At 43.8% G+C, this 21,538-nt stretch overlaps 2 protein-coding genes across 6 annotated transcripts in view; one reads left to right on the top strand and one right to left on the bottom strand.

Annotated features, from left to right (window-relative positions):
- Positions 1–379: 379 nt before the first annotated feature.
- IPP (intracisternal A particle-promoted polypeptide) lies at positions 380–11,877 on the top strand. 2 transcript variants are annotated; one of them, XM_083509622.1, is made up of 9 exons: positions 380–870; positions 1,586–1,931; positions 2,628–3,059; positions 4,614–4,769; positions 4,894–5,061; positions 6,927–7,064; positions 8,179–8,301; positions 9,202–9,422; positions 10,912–11,877. In XM_083509622.1, exons 2-9 carry the CDS (start codon positions 1,640–1,642, stop codon positions 11,134–11,136), a joined length of 1,755 nt encoding a protein of 584 aa, XP_083365748.1. In that variant the 5' UTR covers positions 380–870; positions 1,586–1,639; the 3' UTR covers positions 11,137–11,877. The 2 variants fall into 2 exon arrangements, with proteins under 2 accessions (XP_083365748.1, XP_083365749.1); XM_083509623.1 differs by having other exon boundaries at positions 380–1,263.
- TMEM69 (transmembrane protein 69) overlaps positions 11,645–21,538 on the bottom strand; it is a 37,792-nt gene continuing 27,898 nt past the window's right edge. The window contains exons 1-3 of one of the 4 annotated variants that reach the window (XM_083509750.1): positions 21,380–21,437; positions 16,053–16,108; positions 11,645–15,411 (exon numbers count right to left, since the gene is read on the bottom strand). In XM_083509750.1, coding sequence (XP_083365876.1) covers positions 14,701–15,411; positions 16,053–16,097 — 756 coding nt within the window. In that variant the 5' untranslated portion in view covers positions 16,098–16,108; positions 21,380–21,437 and the 3' untranslated portion in view covers positions 11,645–14,700. Of the gene's footprint in view, positions 15,412–16,052; positions 16,109–17,117; positions 17,543–21,379; positions 21,438–21,538 lie in introns of those variants that run through there. The other 3 variants (XM_083509749.1, XM_083509747.1, XM_083509748.1) reach the window with 3 other exon arrangements.

The following is a 21,538-nucleotide window of genomic DNA, read 5'->3' as shown; positions in this document are numbered from 1 at the left end:
CTAGGAGAATGGGAAGGCCAAAAATAAAGGGGGTGGGGGCAAAGCTAACATCCCTTGAGAAACACGGGGATTCTTTGGTGTCCAAAAAGAGCTCTCATTTTAAGATAGAGAAAGGGGTTGACAAAATGAGGCAGAACTCTGCTCTGAAGCTGAGTGGGCGAGGCATGGGACTGCCACTCAGGAGTCCTAAATGATGGTGTCATGGGGGGCACCTGGTTGCGCCCCTCAGAAGTGTGCGCCGCGGGCAATCGCCCCCCTCTCCCCGCCCACGCTACTGTTCTGCTATTATGGGATATCTTGGACTTGGGGAGGGCAGAGTAACCCTACCCTATGACTTTCAGCACCACGACCATAAAAAACCCCGCTTCTCTTGCGCCTCGATCTGCTGCGCCTGATTTGATGGCTGTCACTCAGCTTTCCCGGTCCCAGCCAGTAGGGAGGCCGCCCCTCCGCCCAAATTCCTGCGGCTGAACGGCGGGCAGCGGCAGCAGCGAGCCCGGCTTTGCTCCATCCTGCCTGCTCTGAGAGGCTCATCCTGCCTCGCTAACGAATGGGTGTCTCTCTTTCGCGCGCGCAGCGTTCTCTCCCGCGCATTCTCTCTTCGACCCTCTCCTTCTATTACGGGCAAAGGCCTTCACAGTCTATAATGCGCAAGCGCCAAGAGTCGCCTTCCTTCTCCTCTCCTTCTCCGGCTCCCCGAGACATGCGCAGTGGTACCTCCCGTCCCGGAGAGCGTTGAATGGGCGCTGCTTCCCAGCTTTCTCAGGTGCCGGAAAGGCCGGGAGGGGGGGGGGGCGGGGCGGGCGGACGCAAAAGTTGTTGGGAAATCGGGGAAGGACCATGAATGGCTGAGTGGAAAAAAAGAAGAAGGTACTGTAGTGTCTAGAGTCCGTTGCGCGCAAATGAACAGGCGAGGCAATCCCGTGTTTTGATAGCTCACAGTCCCCGCCCCGACTGTTAATTTTAAGTATTGGATGCAATAGATTTATTAAGTTCTCGCGCTGCATCAGCCTTCCCTTGTTTTAGACCTGAGTGCCGATTAGCTTAATTCGAACTGTAGTTAAGCATAGGGACATAGAAACAGAAGCTTGTCTCTGAGCGTGTGCAAAGTGCCAATTCCATTAATATTGTGCTCCCTTACCGAGCGTCCGTTTCAGTAATGCCACCCAGACCGCTTCTTCTTTTCCTAATTCCGTATTCCTGTTCTGATTGTCGTGCTGAGGATGTGACAAGGTCCCAATCTATTTTCCTGGAGTGATGCAGGTAAAATGAATAGAGATTTCATTCTCAGGCCTTCTTAGTACTGTACCTCAACAGATACAGTTGTTTGTGTTGTGCCTGTCATGTTCCTTTTGGTGAAATTAAATTAGGGTTGCACCCCTAAACAGGCTTATTTGGAAATAAATCTGATTGAAATCAACAGGATTTATTACCTGTGGGGACCAAAACTGAAATCCGGGCTGATCAGACCTGGAAGCGTCCTTAGTTTATTAAAGGGGAAAATGTTATTGTCACTCAAAATTAGGTTCATTACTAACCCTGTCATTAGATATTTAATTTTCAAAGGGTTTCTTGTCCTTCCTAGATCGTCATTGGGGGATGATGGGCATCACTCACTCAATTTCTCTGTGATCCTGCCATGGCTTGTGTGCCTTGTTCCAACACCAGCGAATTCCCCTTCTTGGCAGATAGGCATGCTCGTCTTATACTGGCCCAGATCAACAAGATGAGATGTGGGCAGCACTTCTGTGATGTGCAGCTCCAGGTTGGTGAAGAAGTATTTAAAGTCCACCGGCTTGTCTTGGCTGCAAGCAGTCCTTATTTTGCAGCTCTGTTTGCAGGAGGGATGAAAGAGTCTTCAAAGGATGTTGTACGGATCCTAGGTGTGGAGGCTGACATCTTTCAGATCCTGCTGGACTTTATTTACACAGGTAGACTCCATTTCTAAAACATTTTTAAGACCTTGTTATGCTTCTTGACAATGTCATAGTATCTTGGAGCTTGTGAATCAAATGTATGTACTGTTTTATAACTTGTCACTGACTACATCACAGGCATCCCCCAAATTATGTCACATGGTCTTCATTGGTCTGAATTGTAACACTTCCGAGTTCATATGAGGAGCTCCCTTGACTGAATGTTCATCCATAAGAAAAGTTCACTCTGCATGAAAAAATAAAATGTGAGGTAGAGGGCTTCTAATCTAGTTTTCTCTGTCATGCTGACTATGTGCTGGGATTTGGGGAGGGTTAAGGAGGAACATTTAGTCTTGTCAATGTTTATGTTCCCAGTCTGAAGTTATAATTGAGACATATTTGCAATTCTTTATGAACAGAGCCAGCTAATTACCATAGCATTAGCTGTTTTATCATCCGTTTAGTGGGGTGGGGGAAAACATTCAATCTGTGCTATTTGGTTTGCTAAAAAGGGTGCCTGTGCTGTAACGTTTCCTGATCAGTTAATTATTTTAATGGCTGATGATACTCCCCCTAAGATATTAATAACGTGGCAATAATGTACTCCAGTAGTATCATTCAAGGGACATTCACAAATTTGTGGTCAAATTGTATGCTATTGTATTGGCAAGATTTCGTACCAGCTGAAATAGTTATCTGTTGTTCGTTTAGGCATAGTCAGCATTGGTGAAAGTAATGTCCAGGAGTTGATTGTGGCAGCAGACATGTTCCAACTCACAGAAGTTGTAGACCTTTGCTGTGAATTTCTGAAGGGGCAGATTGATCCTTCAAACTGCATTGGACTCTTCCAGTTCTCCGAGCAAATTGCCTGTCACGATCTGCTAGAATTCACAGAGAATTATATCCATGCCCATTTCCTGGACATCCAGGACGGAGAGGAATTCCTGGCTCTGACAAAGGACCAGCTCATTAAGATCTTGCGAAGTGAGGAACTGAGCATAGAAGATGAGTACCAGGTTTTCATAGCTGCAATGCAATGGATTCTGAAGGACCTGGGGAGAAGAAAGAAACACGTGGTGGAAATACTGGATACAGTTCGATTTCCGCTGTTACCCCCACAAAGACTCTTGAAATACATAGAAGGTAACTCAGAGTAGGGTAGTGTGTGTCTGTACTACAACTCTGTATCTAAATCTGTATATCTTTTCACATCACTCAATGACCCATTGTGGGCTCTTTGGACTAATTTTGTGAAGCCCTAACAACTAGAAACACTGGCATCCCAGCAGAGCTCCAAAACCTCTCATTAGCATTTAGGCCTGGAATCACTATTACATATAGCACCTGCCAGATTGGGGCCTGTGATAAAGCTGAAAATCATTTTGGAAGTTTGCAGCTGTTGGTAATACTGGGTAAGGTAAAGAGACCCCTGACCGTTAGGTCCAGTCGCAGATGACTCTGGGGTTGCAGCGCTCATCTCGCTTTACTGGCCGAGGGAGCCGGAGTACAGCTTCTGGGTCATGTGGCCAGCATGACTAAGCTGCTTCTGGTGAACCAGAGCAGCACACGGAAATGCCGTTTACCTTCCTGCCGGAGTGGTACCTATTTATCTACTTGCACTTTTTGACGTGCTTTCGAACTGCTAGGTTGGCAGGAGCAGGGACCGAGCAATGGGAGCTCACCCTGTCACGGGGATTCGAAATGCCGACCTTCTGATCAGCAAGCCCTAGGCTCTGGTTTAAGATCCATTAAAAAGACCTGCAACATGAGGCAGAACATGGTGGCATTTCACAGTTTGGTCAGTGTGAGGGGTAAGGCTGAAAACTTCTGCAGGATGGTGTGCGGATGAGTATGTGCCTAACTTCAGGTGTCCATACTTCTAGGTGAAGAAGTGGTTTATGTATCAAAGGAAAGGGTGAAGACTGTAGTTCAACATAGAGCCTTTATACTTTTTAATCTGGACTGGCTTGTATTCACAAAGGCTGTTAATGAGAACCATTAATGTAGACAGCATTAGGAGTCTGGGGAACTTCTTTCTGCCCTATAGATTGAACAAAATCTGAGCCTGGATATTTCCCAGCAGGGCTACGAGGCATTTTGCTGTACCTATATTGGCTCTTAATGGTTGGGGTTAAGGAAACAGGAGGAAAATGATGTATTTTAGTATATGAGGTTATTGATTTTTAAAAAAATGTGCTGTGACCTATGCTGAGCTCTTTGGCTGGGGGCAAACTGCAAATCCAATAAATCAGTAGCGGGAAACATTTTTCTGCCCAAGGGCCACATTGCCACATTCCTTTCTGGGGTCCACATACCAGTGATAGATGGAGCTGGAGGAAAAAGTTGGTAGAGCAAGGAATTTCAATTTTACCGTTTCTACACACACACTTAAACATCTCTCTGTCTTCCATCCAGGTAAGCATGAGTCATTATCAGAGTTCAAAGACACATTCTAGCCACTCAAAAGCACCTAAAGAGAGTGTGATTCAAGGGCAGTGAGGGGTGTGTCTGGGGAAGAATAGATGGTCTGGGGAGAGTCCCAAGGGTCAGGCAGGCAGGACTGCATTTGGCCCCCGACCTGAAGTTTCCAAGTCCTGCAATAAATCAATAGCAATGTAATTGCTAAAAACTACACATCCACCTGGTTTATCTGTAGATTGACTATCACTGATTGTCCCACGCTTTTGTCTTCTCAAGGGGTTCCTGATTTCAGCCTTCGGGTGGCCCTTCAAACCCTGTTAAAAGAATACTGCGAAGTGTGTAAATCTCCAAAGGAGAGCAAGGTTAGCAGTTTCCTGCAGGCAGCAAAGGCGCGTCCCAGGAGGAAAGCCAGGAAGTACCTGTATGCAGTAGGTAGGAATCCTGTCTCCTCATGAGCATTTCATGTCTCTTCAGAACCTGAACTGCTGGAGAAACGCTGCCCGAGAAGAGCCTGTGGAGCTGCTAATGGTGCCTGCCATCTCTGTTTTTTGAATAGGTGGATATACTCGCTTGCAGGGAGGCCGTTGGAGTGACAGCAGAGCTCTCAGTTGTGTGGAGCGTTTTGACACTTTCAGTCAGTACTGGACTACTGTGTCTTCTTTGCACCAGGCTCGAAATGGGCTGGGAGTTGCAGTAGTCGGAGGAATGATCTATGCTATTGGAGGTAAGGGCAAAGAATTCCATTTCTGGGGGTGGGGGATAGGCTGTTCTTTAGTACTTGCCACAGGTCTTTCTTATTATTCACTTAGTGGAAGGAACTCGCCCAGAGACAAGATGTAGCATTCTAAAGCCACAGTATACAAAACTTTACAATGATGTCCTGAGTTTGACAGGGAGAATATCCGGGCCTTGCCGTTTGGGATTCCCGGGGTTTGGGGACTCTGGTACAATCCATTTCCCCAGACTTCTCCAGTCCTTGCACCATGCAGACATAAACCCATTCATTGTCTTGCTAACATATTGCAGACATTCATAGGCATGTAGTCAAACACACAGATGTAGTTCCACTCACATATAGGGTTATCAAAGTAAAATGATCAATGACTTTTCTCAGTGTCCCATTGTACCTTCCACCACTGAAGATCTCTTTTTTCTGGAGGAGGCTGAGTGAGCCCCTTTACTTCTTTCAGGGTGGCAGGAGGAAGAGGAAGAAAAAACTTTGATCACATTTGCTTTCACCTTCCTGAAGCCTACATATTTTTGTATTATCATCTCTCAGACTTGCGTAGTACACACACAAACCATGGTTCAGTGCTATATGGATGAGCTTGAGTGATGCATCAAGCTTGAGTGCTTCTCCCATGGAGTTTAGGTCCTGGCTTAAAACAAATTCTAATTATCTGGTTTTGTAACTGTGGTTTGGAATTAGCATATTACAAATCTTAAGTTTGTTTTAAATCAGGATCCCTGATTCAGACATTACACTAAGGATTCTGTAAAAGTTAAATTAAACTTAGCAGAAGGACATCTCCTTACTGCATTGGGGTGGAGGGTGCTGAGTGTGTGAGCTGGTTCTCAGCTCCTTTATTCTGATCCACATAGCACTAAACCATAGTTTTGCATTAAATGGTCCCTGTTTTATTTATATATGCATATAAACAACTATGAAACCTACCAGAACTTTCTGTGTTGCCAAATAAACGTAGATGCTTCAAATGATCTTCTTTCCTGTTCTACAGCCACTACTACTAAAAATACAATTGCTTGTGGTCATTCAATGGCAGCTGTTTTTTGGAGGTTTAAGGAAATGTAGGGAGCTGCCTTACATACTAAGTCAGACTAGTTCTCCAGACTTTCAGGTGGAGAGAGGTCTTTCACATCACCTGCTACCTCATCATTTCAACAGGAGGTACCAGAGATTTGAACCAGGAATCTTCTGCATGCAAAGTGTTTTCATTTATAAACTGGAACACCAGGCACTCATAGGAGGCATTGCATCCAAAAGTGGAGCTGTGCCTTATCTTAGTTATACTTGTTAAGGATGTGGTAAAGTTCCTGCCAAAAGTGAAAACTCTAAGTGCACCTGTAGTATACAGACTTCTGCTGTGTGAAATGAAAAGTTTTGTAAATACTGTTAACTGTTGAAGCATTCCATCCCGTGCTTGCAGGATACTCACTGTCCTATTAATTAACATCCTGCCATTGCTGTTCCTGCTGCATGCTTTTCTTCCTTTTGCCATTTAACCCCTCAAACCTTTCGGTAGTTAGAATTTTACAGAAATGTAATTATTGCATATTACTTAAAGAAGATGATATGATTTACATTTTCCTTTATGCCGGATAACTTGTATTTTGGAGATAAAGTCATACCAGTTTTGACTGGTGGAACCTGTGCATCAGAGAACTTATTTAGAAATTGGGCATTGGGGGAAGGAGAAGAACTTTGGCTTCAGAAATGAAGCATTGCATCTTGCAACTATGCTAAGATGCTCAATGGATGAACTATTCTGCTATTAGTTGATCGATATATTGAAGAGATAGCATACAAAAGATGTTTTAACTTCTCTATGTTCTCGTCTCTCTTCTAAGGTGAAAAAGACTCTATGATATTTGATTGTACCGAACGTTACGATCCTATTACTAAACAGTGGGCAGCTGTAGCATCTATGAACCATCCTCGCTGTGGACTTGGAGTGTGTGCTTGTTATGGTACCATCTATGCTTTTGGCAAGTCCTTTGACTCTACAGAATCCATTACCTCCTTAAGCTAGGGGCAGAGTTTCATTAGTGTTGTATACTGTAGAAAATAGGAATAACTCCCAAACGTGTATGGTAGCAACTAACTAGTAGCTTCTCTGGTAAAGTATCCTTTTTTCAGTAAAAAGGTAAAGGGACCCCTGACCATTAGGTCCAGTCGTGACCGACTCTGGGGTTGCGGCGCTCATCTCGCTTTATTGGCCAAGGGAGCTGGCGTACAGCTGCCGGGTCATGTGGCCAGCATGACTAAGCCGCTTCTGGTAAACCAGAGCAGCGCACGGAAACGCCGTTTACCTTCCCGCCGGAGTGGTACCTATTTATCTACTTACACTTCGTGCTTTCGAACTGCTAGGTTTTTCAGTAGCCAAACGCAAACGTTTTCCTTCAGTAAATTCTTGAAGATCCCAAAGCCTGGAATATTTGTTGGTGACGTAGCTGAGAGCTGCCTTGCCTACAACTTGCTTGCTGTCCTGTTGGAGTCTCCAGACAGTTTGCAGATCAATTAAGCTGCAATCCTGTCCTCTGGCTTGCAGCAGCAGGGCTTGATGGGGTGGTGCAGCCAGTGCTACATCTATAGCCCTGGAAAGTAGAAATGCAGAAAAAAAGCCCTGAGGGGACAAGGGAAAATGTGCAAGAATAAATCTTGGCTCAGTGAAGATGCCTGCATTGGGCAAATTGTTATCATGTGATAGCAGCAGGGTTGGCTCAGGATCCAATGGATCCCATGCTGGCTCAGCCCCTTCCGCATTTGGGAGGGTTCAACGCTAGCTGCTGCTAACAGAGATAGTGAGATAACTCATGCAGCAGAAGTTGCCCCCAGTTACTGTCACCACACAGAGGGAGCTTATGGTCCAAAATAGTTCACTGCTGCAGAAAATCAGGCTTCAGTAATACAGCCCCGGACAGCCTGTAGGCTTTGTAGATACATATATGTACCCAGATGTTGGGTTCCAACTTCATCAGCCCTAGCCACCTTTACATTAGAGAGCCTATTTGGCTCAGCTGCCATTGTAGCTGCTTCAAGGAGATAGAAATATTAACAATGTTTTCTATTCCTTGCCTTCAAACGTACTCTGGTTTTCAGGAGGCTGGGTTGGAGCAGAGATTGGCACCTCGATTGAACGTTTTGATCCTGAAGAGAATAGCTGGGAAGTGGTGGGCAGCATGGCTGTGCCGCGCTACAATTTTGGGTGCTGTGAAATGCAAGGTGAGTGGACTTGGACACAGTCATACCTCGGGTTAAATATGCTTCAGGTTGAGCTCTTTCAGGTTGCGCTCTGCGGTGACCCGGAAGTAACGGAACCCGTTACGTCCAGGTTTCGCCGCTTGCGCATGCGCAGACGGTCAAAATGACGTCACGTGCATGCGTGGAAGCGGCGAATCGAGACCTGCGTTCACTTCAGGATGCAAACGGGGATCCGGAACGGATCCCGTTCGTATCCAGAGGTACCACTGTATTTGAATAATTGTTGCTTATTGATAATACTGTCACAGACTACCCTTGGGCCGGTTTGGCACTCCAACTTGTGGTAAACCTTGCAGCTAGATTGCGGATGGGGACAGACTATCGGCAGCACGTAACTCAGGTGCTCAAAAGCTTGCACTAGCTAGCCCATAGGCTATCAGGTCATGTTCATGGTTCTTGTATTAATTTACAAGGCCCTTAAATTGGTTCCAGGATACTTCAAGGCTTGTGGAATGTTCTAGGGGCCAGGTAGAGAGACATGGAAGGCTGCTTGTGGTATACACACTTACCTCAAGTCCCATTTGAATTTAACTTACTTCTGAGTAGGCATGCATAGAATTGAGGTGAGCATTTGGAAAAATTGATAACCTAACAAGTGGTGTGTTATCTTGAAGGGCATTGAGCAAACTATGTGCAACAATTTTGTTGCATTGTGCAAAAGAGCTGATAGTTTAGAAAGCAACTTCAAACTGCAATCCACAACCCACTCATTCAAGAACAGTCCTAATAAGGAAGACCATTGAAATTCTTGGGAATTACTAGGCTGCAGATTACAGTCCAGAGTGCATGTTTTCTAGAAATCCTTGAATACCAACAGTGCTGGTGTGGCATAGGTATAATAGAAATTCCTTGCATTTCCAGGTTTAATTTATATTGTTGGGGGCATCAGTAATGAAGGAATAGAACTGTGTTCTGTCGATGCCTATGATCCAATATCTAAGCGCTGGTCTGCACTCCCTGAAATGGGCACCAGAAGGGCATATCTGGGTGTGGCTGCTCTGAATGACTGTATCTATGCTATTGGAGGATTAAATGAGTCTGAAGATGCTCTTCCAAGTGTTGAGAAATACTCCTTTGAAGAGGTAGGTTTCAGTTCCCACAAATCAGATTCCAAGGTGTATTCGTTGTTTATGTTGGTTTGCAGTAGTTTGTCTCATTGATAGGTACAAAGAAATGAAGTTATCAGTAATGTGTTCACCAGTCCCCCAATGCAGCTGAAGTCGTGTGTGTGTGTGTAAGGTTATGTTCAGATGCACATAGTTAAAGCAATGAACCTGATGTTGGCCTATACTTAGACTTCTCATCTGAATGACGTTCAGGAATATCCAGTTTTCACTGTTTTCATAAGAAGCCAACTAGGTAGCGTATTAATTGACTGGTTCTTGTGGCAGCCATGAAGCCACTCATCTGTGCAAAGTGTCCAGAGCAATATTTTAAGTCTGAGAAAACCAGATTGCTTCCGGGGGTGTGTGTGTTTAAATAGATAAACATACTAAGCAGGGAGAGAGGCGGAAGTAGAGCTCCTCCCACAGCAGAAACTTTCACCTGCTGCTGGAGGGTCCTACTTCCCAGGTAATAAGTAGGCTAGTAACTATAAAATCTCATGCCACTATGCCAAGTAGTAACTAATGGGGGTTACAGTCCTTCTGTTTTCCTGTTGTGACACCATGATACACTTGCTTTTGAATGTGCAAATATTCCTTTCCCGCCCCCCCCATCTCGTTTTTACTCAGAATTAATTTGAATAATTGCCACCCCCTGGCTCTGTACTTAGGCTCATTTGGAGGGAAGGATAGAAAAGAAATGCAACAGCAATAATAGTAAAAAGTAGTAGTAAACCCATGGGTATAGGGCAGGCACCCCCAAACTCAGCCCCTCTACCTGTTTTGGGACTACAATTCCCATCATTCCTGACCACTGGCCCTGTTAGCTAGGGATAGAATCATAGAATCATAGAGTTGGAAGAGACCACAAGGGCCATCGAGTCCAACCCCCTGCCAAGCAGGAAACACCATCAGAGCACTCCTGACATATGGTTGTCAAGCCTCTGCTTAAAGACCTCCAAAGAAGGAGACTCCACCACACTCCTTGGCAGCAAATTCCACTGTCGAACAGCTCTTACTGTCAGGAAGTTCTTCCTAATGTTTAGGTGGAATCTTCTTTCTTGTAGTTTGGATCCATTGCTCCGTGTCCGCTTCTCTGGAGCAGCAGAAAACAACCTTTCTCCCTCCTCTATGTGACATCCTTTTATATATTTGAACATGGCTATCATATCACCCCTTAACCTCCTCTTCTCCAGGCTAAACATGATGATGGGATGATGGGAGTTGTAGTCCCAAAACAGCTGGAAGGCCGAGTTTGGGGATGCCTGGTATAGGGCAGTATATCAATAAATAAAATCATGATGATGGTGAATTGGAATTCCACTACTAAGAATACGGTGAATGGTCAGTTTAACACAGACCTTCCTACAGTTTATTTACACCTGCTAACTGTAGATTTAAAGCACATCTCTGGAGAGGAACATACTACATAGAAAACATTTTTTTAATTATTTGTTTCATTCATTAGGAGAAATGGGTAGAAGTTGCTTCAATGAAGGTCCCAAGAGCTGGAGTATGTGTTGTAGCTGTGAATGGCCTCCTTTACGCCATTGGAGGAAGGACTGCCAGTTATGATTCATCTGCCCCAGTAACATCAGATTCTGTGGAAGTTTATAATCCGCATTTGGATACTTGGACTGAAATTGCTAATATGATCACCAGCCGCTGTGAGGGAGGTGTGGCGGTGCTCTGAAGAACAGAACACTTAAAAACAACTACGATTGGGGAGTGGATTTTCAAGCGTTCTCGGAATGGTGACAGTTTGGCCAAGAGACTTCTGTTCACAGGCTCTCCTGAAACCGTATGCTTCTCCACGTAGAACATAAATTTCATGGGTGATTCTGCCAGTTTGTTGATGGTTGATTGCTGCCCTTGACACTTGGGAAACCGTCTGCTGTTCGTCACATGCCAAGACACAATCAGAACGCAGTTGGACTTGCTGTATTTGAAGTGGAGAAGGTTGAAATTGTCCTAACCACATTACTTCTTAACGGGGATCCTAAGCAATAGTTTTATTCTCATGAAAATCCATTACATTATTTATTTATGAGCAGACATTGGCTTTCCATAGCCTAAATTAGTTTCGTTGGAGAAATGCAACAAAATGATGGAGCTATTATTTACATACTTGTTTGGGACTTTTGTTTTAGATGTTCATTGCCTTTAGGAGTAAGTCAAACTTGCTTACAAAATGAAAGTAGTTTACATCTCACTCTTATTTATTTATTTATTTATACATACATACATACATATGCCACCTCTTTCCCTGATGGGACTCAAGACAGCTTACAGATAAGAATATTCCATTCCCTGGCTCATGTTGGGTATTAATAATCTGCCCTTGGCTTTGGGCTTTTGTTCCACATATGCATACTTAGCTATGTAGGACTGTTTAAGACAGGAGACAACTGGAATATTAAAAACCAAAAACAAATCTGTCTTCACATTTCCTTACAGGCTGCCCCGTGTCACTTCCAAAGGATCCACATCATGCCCTGTGCTTCCATGGTAAAGCAAGTAGTTACAAGTAATAAAAACAAGCACAATAAAGAAATTGGATGAGAGAGGGAAATGGCAGTAGCAAAATGATCTAACATCAGATGGTAGCCTACCAGTTCATTTGTTATATCATAAATGCCTTTTCCAACTTTGTAGCACCTTACCCCATACACAGTTACATCTGTGAAGAAGCATCACTATTTATGGCTGAGTACTATTACCATGTCAGTGAAAAACAGTTCCCTGCCTTATGACACACAACGCTACTTCTCCTTTGCATCTGCAAGTGAGGCACTGGATGTGCTGGACTGATGTCTTGCCCCAGTAATGCACTGGATGACAGCCGACAAACTGAAGCTCAATCCAAAGAAGACTGAGGCAACTTAGACCAAATGGCTGAGAGGATGGGGTTACATTCCCTCTGAAGGAGCAGGTACATAGCTTGCAGGTACTCCTGGATCCTTTGCTGTTGCTTGAGGCTCAAGCGGCCTTGATGGCACAGAGTGCCTTCCATCAGCTTTGGCTGGTGGCTCAGCTGCACCCCTATCTGCGCCCCTAACTTCTGTTGTCTATACTTTGGTAACCTCTGTGTTAGATTACTGCAATGCCTGATAGGGCTGCCTCTAAAGACGGGTTGGAAGCTTCAGCTGGTGCAGAATTTGGCTGCCAGGCGGCCACTGGGGTATATTACACAGATCCTAGCCCAACTGCTTTGGCTGTCAATTAGCTTCTGGCCCCAATTCAGAGTGCTGGTTTTAACCTATAAAGCCTTAAATGGCTGAGGACCACAAAATACATGAAGGACTGCTTCCCATATACAGTGGAACCTCTATTTGCGACCATAATCTGTTCCGGAGGTCCATCCAGAAGTTGAAACAGGTTGCTGGGAGAGGCGCCGTTGTGCGCAGGCGATTGCCCACTTCTGCACATGTGCAAATAGCTATTGTTGCTCCTGCGCATGCACAAACAGCAGCAAACCCACTGGTTACTTCCAGGTTTGCCGCGGTTGCGACTTGGAACAATCGTAAGAGGCGGTGGTAAGTAGAGGTTCGACTGTACTGTCCCAGACTCCGCGTTCATCTGAGACCTTTCTCTGTGTGCCCCACATGGGGTTTGGAGGGTGGCAACACAAGAACAAGCCTTTTCCGCAGTAGCTTCCCATTTGTAGAATGCTCTCCCTACAGAGCTTCACCTGGCACCTTCATCTTTAGACGCCAGACAAAACCTAACTCTTCAACCAGGCTTTTGGTTGATTAATATTCTATAGCCTTTTAAATGTGTTTGTGGGAAGGAGGGATTGTTTTGTTGTTTTGTTTTAAATATTTACATCAATTTTTACCTTGTATTTTATCCTGTGAATTGCCCTGAGATCTTATGATGAAGGGTGGCATATAAATCTAATAAATAAACAAATAAATAAAATATATGCAGGTCCCGCTATTGGGACACTAATTATCCAAAATCTGAGTTATCAGAACCCAAAGAACTATACCCAAACCTTGTTATATAAACAGCTGATTCAGATATCCAAAAGCCATTGTTTGTCTACTTCCCTACCTATTTCTAAGGAGAAATTGGACAAATTGGACCAGGAGAAATCAGACAAATCATTTTTTCCTTTGTTTGACTTTTGCTGGCTGGCTACAGCAGTTTGGGGCAGAAACCAGGAAGGGAGTTTGGACAAATCACAGATTAGAAACATTCCCGTAGGAAATAATAAAAACCAGCTTGTTGCGCAAACCCTCGCCTAACAATTTCCTGGGAATGCACTGTGTTGGAAAGCAGGACTTGTGTGTACTTTTATCACAGTCTAACCATCCTTAACTAGAAGTCCCATTTATATAGTACTAAATATGGGGGGCTTCCAGACTGGCTGTTTACTGAACATCCATCCCAATACATTTGCACAGAGGCTGAACACTTACTACCAGCTAGTGGTTGCTATTGCAGGCTTCCGCGTTAGCAGCCCACTGATCAGGATTTAGCAGAAAGCAAGTTCCATTAAAACAAGAGATTTACTGCCATTTATCAACTGTAGCATTAATCAAATAACATAATTGCCTATGGCTAGTAATAATTCACCCACAGCAGTTTAAAAAAATTGTGAAAGGGGAAAAAAATTTACTCACTAAGAATTAGCCTATATAAAGAAACAGCAGCATACAACTTGTAGCTTAAAAAGCAGTGGATGGATGGCAGTTGAACAGCCTGTGGAAAAAGCAATGCAGTTAGTACACCTTCTAGCTGAGCGTCCTAGAAGTATTTAAAACCACAAGAATTTGATGGCTATTGATGTTTCTCAGCGAAACTGGCCATTTGTGGTGTTCTTTCAATATTCAGTGTGTATCAGAACATTCCACATTATCAAGAAGTCTCCACAAGTCTTATCTCTGGTATAACATTCAAAGAAGTAATTTTCTTGTACAGGAAGAAAGATGTGCTCCACAGCAGTGGTTCAGCCACCTACCCATGGAAGATGCCCTAACTCATCTTTGCACATTAGAGCAGATACATTATACATCTCTACTAAATTGTAATTAGCAAATTCATCTTAGGTCTTCAGTATCCACCATTCCATGGAGCTTGTTCTTCTTTCAGTCCATAAATTCAGCCATAAGTTCATAAGCAGAGAAGTCAACCAACTTTTTCTCATTCCCTCACAGTAGTCTTCAGAGGGGAAAACATGTAAAACAGATTATGAAAATGGTTAAGGAGAGAGGTCCCCTCTCATTGGACAGGCCAATGCATTTTTTGTTGTTTATTTCAATACTTTCGTTTCACTTGCATCACGACTTAGTCGTTTCTCTGGATACATGTTTGCAAGACATAGTGTGGTAATCAGAGAAACTGTGGCTACTATAGTCAGGACTGCCCTCATGGCTTTAAACCATTTGGGATAGGTGGGAAGAAGACTAAGATCATAATGCAAGGCTATCCCTAACCCTATTATAAGCATGAGTCCAGCTTGAGTGAGGTCATCTTTGAAAAGCAAAGTAAACCAGGCAAGTAGTGAAGGAACAACACTGTTTGCCAGATTAATCCAATCAGGACTGGCAGGACTGCCTTCTGGCAAAGCAAATCCCCATCTGATCCCTCCTAGGAAAGATAGTATAGATGCACCATATGCAATCTGAGCAAACACCAACTCTGGGTAGGAGACCTTCTGGATAGCCATTAACAATGGCACTGAAACAAAGGGAATTAATCCTGCAATGCCCAAATACAGAGCAGGCTTTGGAGAGTCCTTGAGGGAGGGCATGTCATATCGCAACAAATCCAGCTGTCGCGGTTCAGGTTCCGGAGGTTGTTTCTTCTTCCAGCTGCAGCAGGAAGAATGGAAACCCTGTGCCTTGGTTATGCTGGCAGATGCCTGCCTAAGCAGATGTGATTTTGGCAGCACAGCCAAAGGGACAGGAGAGCCAACTACCTTACTCCTTCCAGGTTGCAGAAGTCTTTGAAGATACATCATCTGCAATTACAAATGCAAAAAGACATTACTCAGCCTTGCGGTAGCTTAAAGAACCACCTACAGTACTTGATACTTTTCAGAAGGATGCTTCATGCATCTAATAAAGTGGACCATAGTCCATAAAAGCTTGTATCATTAAAAATGTATTTAGTCTTTAAGGTGCCATTAGACTTTTCATTGTTTTTGCTTCAGTTCTTAATTGGGGCCTCTGCCACAGCTAAGGGTTAGCAATGAACAGCGATTTATATTTCCATTTTTTTATCCATTTGTCCAAGGGAGTAGGGTTCCCCACCACCACTTATGCATATTGGGAGGGATTCAGCTAAGTTTTACTCAGAACAAATCCATTTAAAGTAATTGACTTAATCATGTTCATTAGTTTCAGTGGGTCGACTCTGAGTAAAACTTAGCTGAGCACTACCCAGTATCTCTAGTTAAATCGAACTAACATATGAGAAACTCATCTAGGCAAGACTTGTATATTCTTTAAATTTTGCACCTCTAAAAGGCTGCAAAGTAACATTTATTCCCACAGACATATATTAAGGCAGCCTTCTTTCACTTCAATGAGCAATGAGTGTTTCAATATATAGACAGGACTTAAAAGCAAACAAAGATGCAACTGTTTTGGAAACTTTTACCTTGGAAGGAACTTGGAAACAACATCGCTGTAGAAGGTGAAACATTTTCAGGGATTCTGAAAGATAGGGATTCATAATAATAATAATAATAATAATTTTTATTTATACCCCGCCCTCCCCGGCCAGAGCCAGGCTCAGGGCGGCTAACACCAATAAAATCACAGTAAAAACATAACAGGGGGAAAGGGGGGGGGGAGAAAAATGTTTAAAAAAACACAATTTAAAATACAGGTTAAAATGCAATTTAAAATGCAGCCTCATTTTAAATTAGCTGATACATGGATAAGGGTGCAATCCACCACATTGTTGTGGCATGCTATGCTGATTCAATTTTCATCCAGCACTAGAACTGGTGGATTAAATTCAGAATATCCCAGACATTTGGGAGGTCAAGTCCCAGACAGTCCAGCAGTCAAAGCTGCTGTTTGAAGTGTGAACATATGAAATCATTTCCAGCCATACCAAGCCAGTAATGGGAACCACATGGTACTGTGGGCTTGCAAGCCCTGCAGCAGTTTGCTCCCCAGTTATGTTTGGGATTTGCTGGACCTTGGTTGTGTATGTTGGTGGAAGATGTCAGCAACAGTGGATAGCGCCACAGACCTATTAAAGCAAGATTAAAGTGGCACAGAAGCTAACACTGGCTTGTATCCAGTGCAGTGCTGAGTGAACATCCCATCAGTGTGAATGGAAATCTCTCTCCCTTTCTTTCCCCTGCATCTGCCTCAACCTTGCCCAAATCTGCCCTGAAGGGTTTGGGAAACCCCAGAACAAATAAAGGGGCATGCAGGGGGAATCCCATTGTACAAGCAGGAATCTTGCGCTGATGTGCTGCTTGCTTAGTGCTGCACTGGATATAAGTCAGACAAGCAACAACATTTAAAACAAAACAGATAAGATACGATATAGTTGCACGTGCCCATTTCCCTCCCACCCAAGTTGCTCCAAGGTAAAGGCAATGCCGGAGGCAATACAAAGTTATTGCAACCTCTCATTAGTTAATACAACCCTGTCACAAACCCATAGAGCCTCACCCGCGCCTGTCACAAACCCATAGAGCCTCACCCTTTAGTAGCAGGGGGAAATCGAGGGCGTTGCAAGGGGCTCCCGGTGGGCACTTTGGGCTGTAGTATCAACCTAGTTGCTCATTAACTTTCACCTCTAAGCGGCAGACACAGTAAACGCGACTCGCAGCCTTTGTAGATTCTTACAGAAAGCTTTCCCACAATCCAAAGCCTTTGGATTTGTTTTGTTTCGTTACAAAAACGTGCTTGGTAAAATTGTCCCGGGTGCGGAAACTGACTCTGCCTTCCCAGCGCAATTCGCGTTTTCCTAGCTTTGCTCCAAAATCAGCCACTCTTCACAGTAACCTAAACTCAATCCACACTCCGCCTGGAGAAGGGGCGTTTCCTGTCCCCTGCTTTAATTCCGCCGGGTGCGCGTGCGTCGCGCTTAGTCTCTCGGCTTGGAACAGAGGCGAAACTGCCGCCCTTGCGTACTAAAAGAAACAACGCACGAACGGATCCTCCTCCTCGCGTTTAATGGCGTTGCAAGGCCAAAATGAAAGGCCCTATTGCCGCCATCTACAGGCAACAGCATTATTGCACTTTCCTACACTTTCCCATAAATCCTCGTACAGTACTAGCTAGATCAGGGGTCAGACCTTGTGGAGGGCCGGACTGTATTTTGGGAAAAAATATATGACTGAATTCCTATGCCCCACAAATAACCCAGAGATGCATTTTAAATAAAAGCACACATTCTACTCATGTAAAAACACCAGGCAGACCCCAAAAATTACCCAGAGATGCATTTTAAATAAAAGGACACATTCTACTCATGTAAAAACACGCTGATTCCCGGATCGTCTGCAGGCCGGATTTGGAAGACGACTGGGCCGGATTCGGCCCTCCGGCCTTAGTTTGCCTACCCATGAGCTAGATCCCAACTCAACTTCTCCATAAGAAAAATAATCCACATCCAACTACATCTCTACAGTCCTCAAAATAACCATCCTTTCACCAGAGTTCCCACAGTATAACCATAACTACTCCCTCTAGCTTTCAAAGAAACGTAAATAATCCCTACAAGGGCAAGTTCCATTTACACAAACTATACCAGACACCTGCACATTCCTGGCCATGAGCCAGTAAACTGAACATTCCAACTCCTTATCTCAAGGCCGAACTTGTTATGTGTTGGAGCACCTCAAAACCTGACAAGATGAAGATCCAGTCTTCCCTTCTTAATTTAACTGGCACCTCCATCTGCTCAAGGCATGTCTTCCCTGAGAATTGCAATGTACTTGGGCAGAACTCTGCAAACATTTTGGGAATGGAAAGTGGCAGATTGCTCCTATGTAGAAGTCTTTGGTGGCACTCCCTGACTCTGCTTAGGGCTGGGCTCCAAATATTTGAGGTTAACATAAGGTTACAATATGTCCCTGTTTCTCAGGGACAGTCCCCGGATTTGAAGTTGAAAAGTGTCCCCAGATTCATTGACAAAAATCTGTTAACCTTAAGTTAACGCATAGAACAAATAGAATTTAAGGACACATATAAAAGGTAGGGGATGCGGGTGGCGCTGTGGGTTAAACCACAGAGCCTAGGACTTGCCAATCAGAAGGTCGGCGGTTCGAATCCCCGCGACGGGGTGAACTCCCGTTGCTCGGTCCCTGCTCCTGCCAACCTAGCAGTTCGAAAGCACGTCAAAGTGCAAGTGGATAAATAGGGACCACTCCAGTGGGAAGGTAAACAGCGTTTCCGTGCACTGCACTGGTTCACCAGAAGCGGCTTAGTCATGCTGGCCACATGACCCGGAAGCTGTCTGCGGACAAATGTCGGCTCCCTCGGCCTATAGAGCAAGATGAGCGCGCAACCCCAGAGTCAGTCACGACTGGACCTAATGGTCAGGGGTCCCTTTACCTTTATCTTTATAAAAGATAGGTCTGAAAAATATTCCCAGGGAATTCTCCACTTAGTAGGTGGCAATCGCACAGTCTTTTCGCAGCTGTAAGAACTGCAGCCTGTTACTCAAAGATAAATACTAATCTGATCTGCTTACACAGACATGAGTCTATGCATGCTCCAGTTACACCAAGGAGCTAAACATTCTAAATACTCTTTAACTACTGTCTCCTATAAGTCAGAGCAGGTGGTCATTAAGCCAATGGGAAGGAAGGCATTCCAGAAGTTAACCCCAAGTGATGCTCAGGCATAGCTGGTGTTATTAAACTGACTATAAATGGTGACCACAGTACCCTTGTGAGTTGAGGCTGGTGATGGTAGGCTGTATGCCTGAGTCCCTTCCAAATTCTGGAAATGTTTGAGATAAGGGGACTAGAAATAGGCAGAAGGCTGAGAGGTAAGAGTCACACTGATTAATTTTTCATTACCTACAGCCAGTGCTTTAAAAAAAATGTTTAGGGGTGCTCTCATTTGGACTCAATAAAATTACCATTCTATAGTTCAAATCGGGGAAAAATAAATACAGTAAATGGACAAAAGTACAAAGATTCACAAAATGTTTAGGGGTATATGTACCCCTTTGTTTCCTCCCCCAGAAAAAAGCACTGCCCACAGTACACAGCACACATGTGCACAGCATACACACTTATCCCCCACCCCCTGCAAATAGGCTATTAAAAAGGCAGTCAGTGGTAATGAGGTGGCCTGACAGGGAGGTCCCAGAGCCTGCGAATAGGCTTGTGGTTCCCCAACCTTGGTCAAGGAGGTCAAATATTTACAGAACATACTCAAAGTCACAATAATAGAAGATCAGCTAAAATTTGTGACACAGATTAGTTTCCCACTGACATCTGGTTAGCCAGTGTGGGAAAATATTGCTGGATTAGATTGGCCTTGAGTCTCAACCTGAACAGCTCTTCTTACGTACCTACTTGATATTTTTACACACAAGTTGTTATGTATCAATTCATATACACTGTATATACCATAAATAAGATACAGTAGATATCAAAATGATATTAATTAAGTTATATATCATTTCTGCTATGCTAATTCTCTGGTTTGCTCTTCATGCTGAGTCTTGTTGCTGCTGTCTCATCCTGCCTTGCAATGAATAAGGAAGTGTGAAAGAGAGGAAGGGAGATTCCGCATTTGAAGGGAACAGTTACATTATACAGCTATTTCTGTCCATGAAAGATACTTTTGAGTGCTGAAAGTACTGTAGAAAGTGCTGAACATTTTTTGGGGGGCAGGGGCAACATTATATTAACTTCTACACATACTGTAAATTCATGTTTCACAGCATATCTCACATTACACTCTTTTTAGCTTCATTTGATCTTTATGGTTTGTGACTGTATGTATAATAATATTTGTATTAATCAGGCAGCCATAATATATTAGTTCTTTCCCCCATTAATTTCTCCTTTACTTTCAGTAACCTAATTTTCCCACCCCATGTTTCATAGCTTTATGGATTGTACACCACTGAAATTAATTAGCTCTGCACAACACACCAGGAATCAGAATAACAGGGAGAAATGTACAGGAGTAACCAAAGAGCTAGCATCTTTTGCCTGTCTCTATGGCAAAAGAAAGCCAACCGCATGTAGTCAGCATTGTGTCAACATAAAGGAGTATAAAGCACCGGATCTGGCAGCTGCTGCTGTTTTTGCAATTTCGGTTTTCTGCATTTGCAAACAAAGATTAGGCAAAGTTTATGTCTTTTTTTCTTTCCTCGTTCAAAATTATTTGCTGTAATGCTATTTATTCTAATCCTAAATCTGTTTTGGAGGGCACGACTGGTTTGTCTCTTTTACTTCTTGATAGTTAGCTATTGTCATGTAAGGTTTACATAAAGGTTTACATGACAATACCTAATTATTTACTCTATAGTTGACCCACTTTAATCAGTGAGAGCATGGTGGAATCAGAAGACTGCAGCCTTTCTGGAGTCTGTCACTGCAAATTACCGTATTTTTTGCACCACAACACTCACTTTTTTCCTCCTAGAAAGGGGAAATGTCTGTGCGTGTTATGGAGGAAATGCCTACGGGTGGCATGCCTACGGATTTTCCTCCTCTAAAAACTACGTGCGTGTTATGGTCGGGTGCTGTGTTATAGAGCGAAAAATACGGTAGTTTGCTTGGCCCAGTTACCTAGATTTTGCTGTAGAAGAATGCATAAATTGCTTTGGCTACATTTCTTTAGGCTGGTTTATGCACACAAATGTAGAAGTCTGGTTAGATAAAGTTGCTAATGAATTCCTGAGAATAATTATTAAAATTTAAGTAGCCTGTGGTGGGGCTGTTTGCACCACTGGGCTCGCAGTCGCTGATAAAGAGAAAACTACAGACATACAAATGTTTCGGAAAGCTTTTTCTTTTAATTCCTATCAGCAATATTAGGCAGGCCTGCGCGTTTCTCGGTAGCAGAAAGCCTGCTTGTTCCACCGGCTTAAATTCTTTGGGAGAATAAATGAGTGCCTGGCGCTTTAAGAATGAAGAGACTTCAGAGCCA

Source organism: Podarcis liolepis (assembly GCF_965112155.1).
Source record: "Podarcis liolepis genome assembly, chromosome: 6".
NCBI classification, from domain to species: Eukaryota; Metazoa; Chordata; class Lepidosauria; order Squamata; family Lacertidae; genus Podarcis; species Podarcis liolepis.
The sequence above is the reverse complement of the archived record's forward strand: the minus strand, read 5'-3'. Positions and strand labels throughout refer to the sequence as shown.

Bases quoted from the DNA above. Each gene is read 5' to 3' on its own strand.
- IPP (XM_083509622.1), top strand. From the start codon at position 1,640: ATGGCTTGTGTGCCTTGTTCCAACACCAGCGAATTCCCCTTCTTGGCA. The intron at 4,770-4,893 runs GTAGGAATCCTG...TTTTTTGAATAG, and splicing joins GAAGTACCTGTATGCAGTAG to GTGGATATACTCGCTTGCAG. The intron at 7,065-8,178 runs GCAAGTCCTTTG...TCTGGTTTTCAG, and splicing joins TGGTACCATCTATGCTTTTG to GAGGCTGGGTTGGAGCAGAG.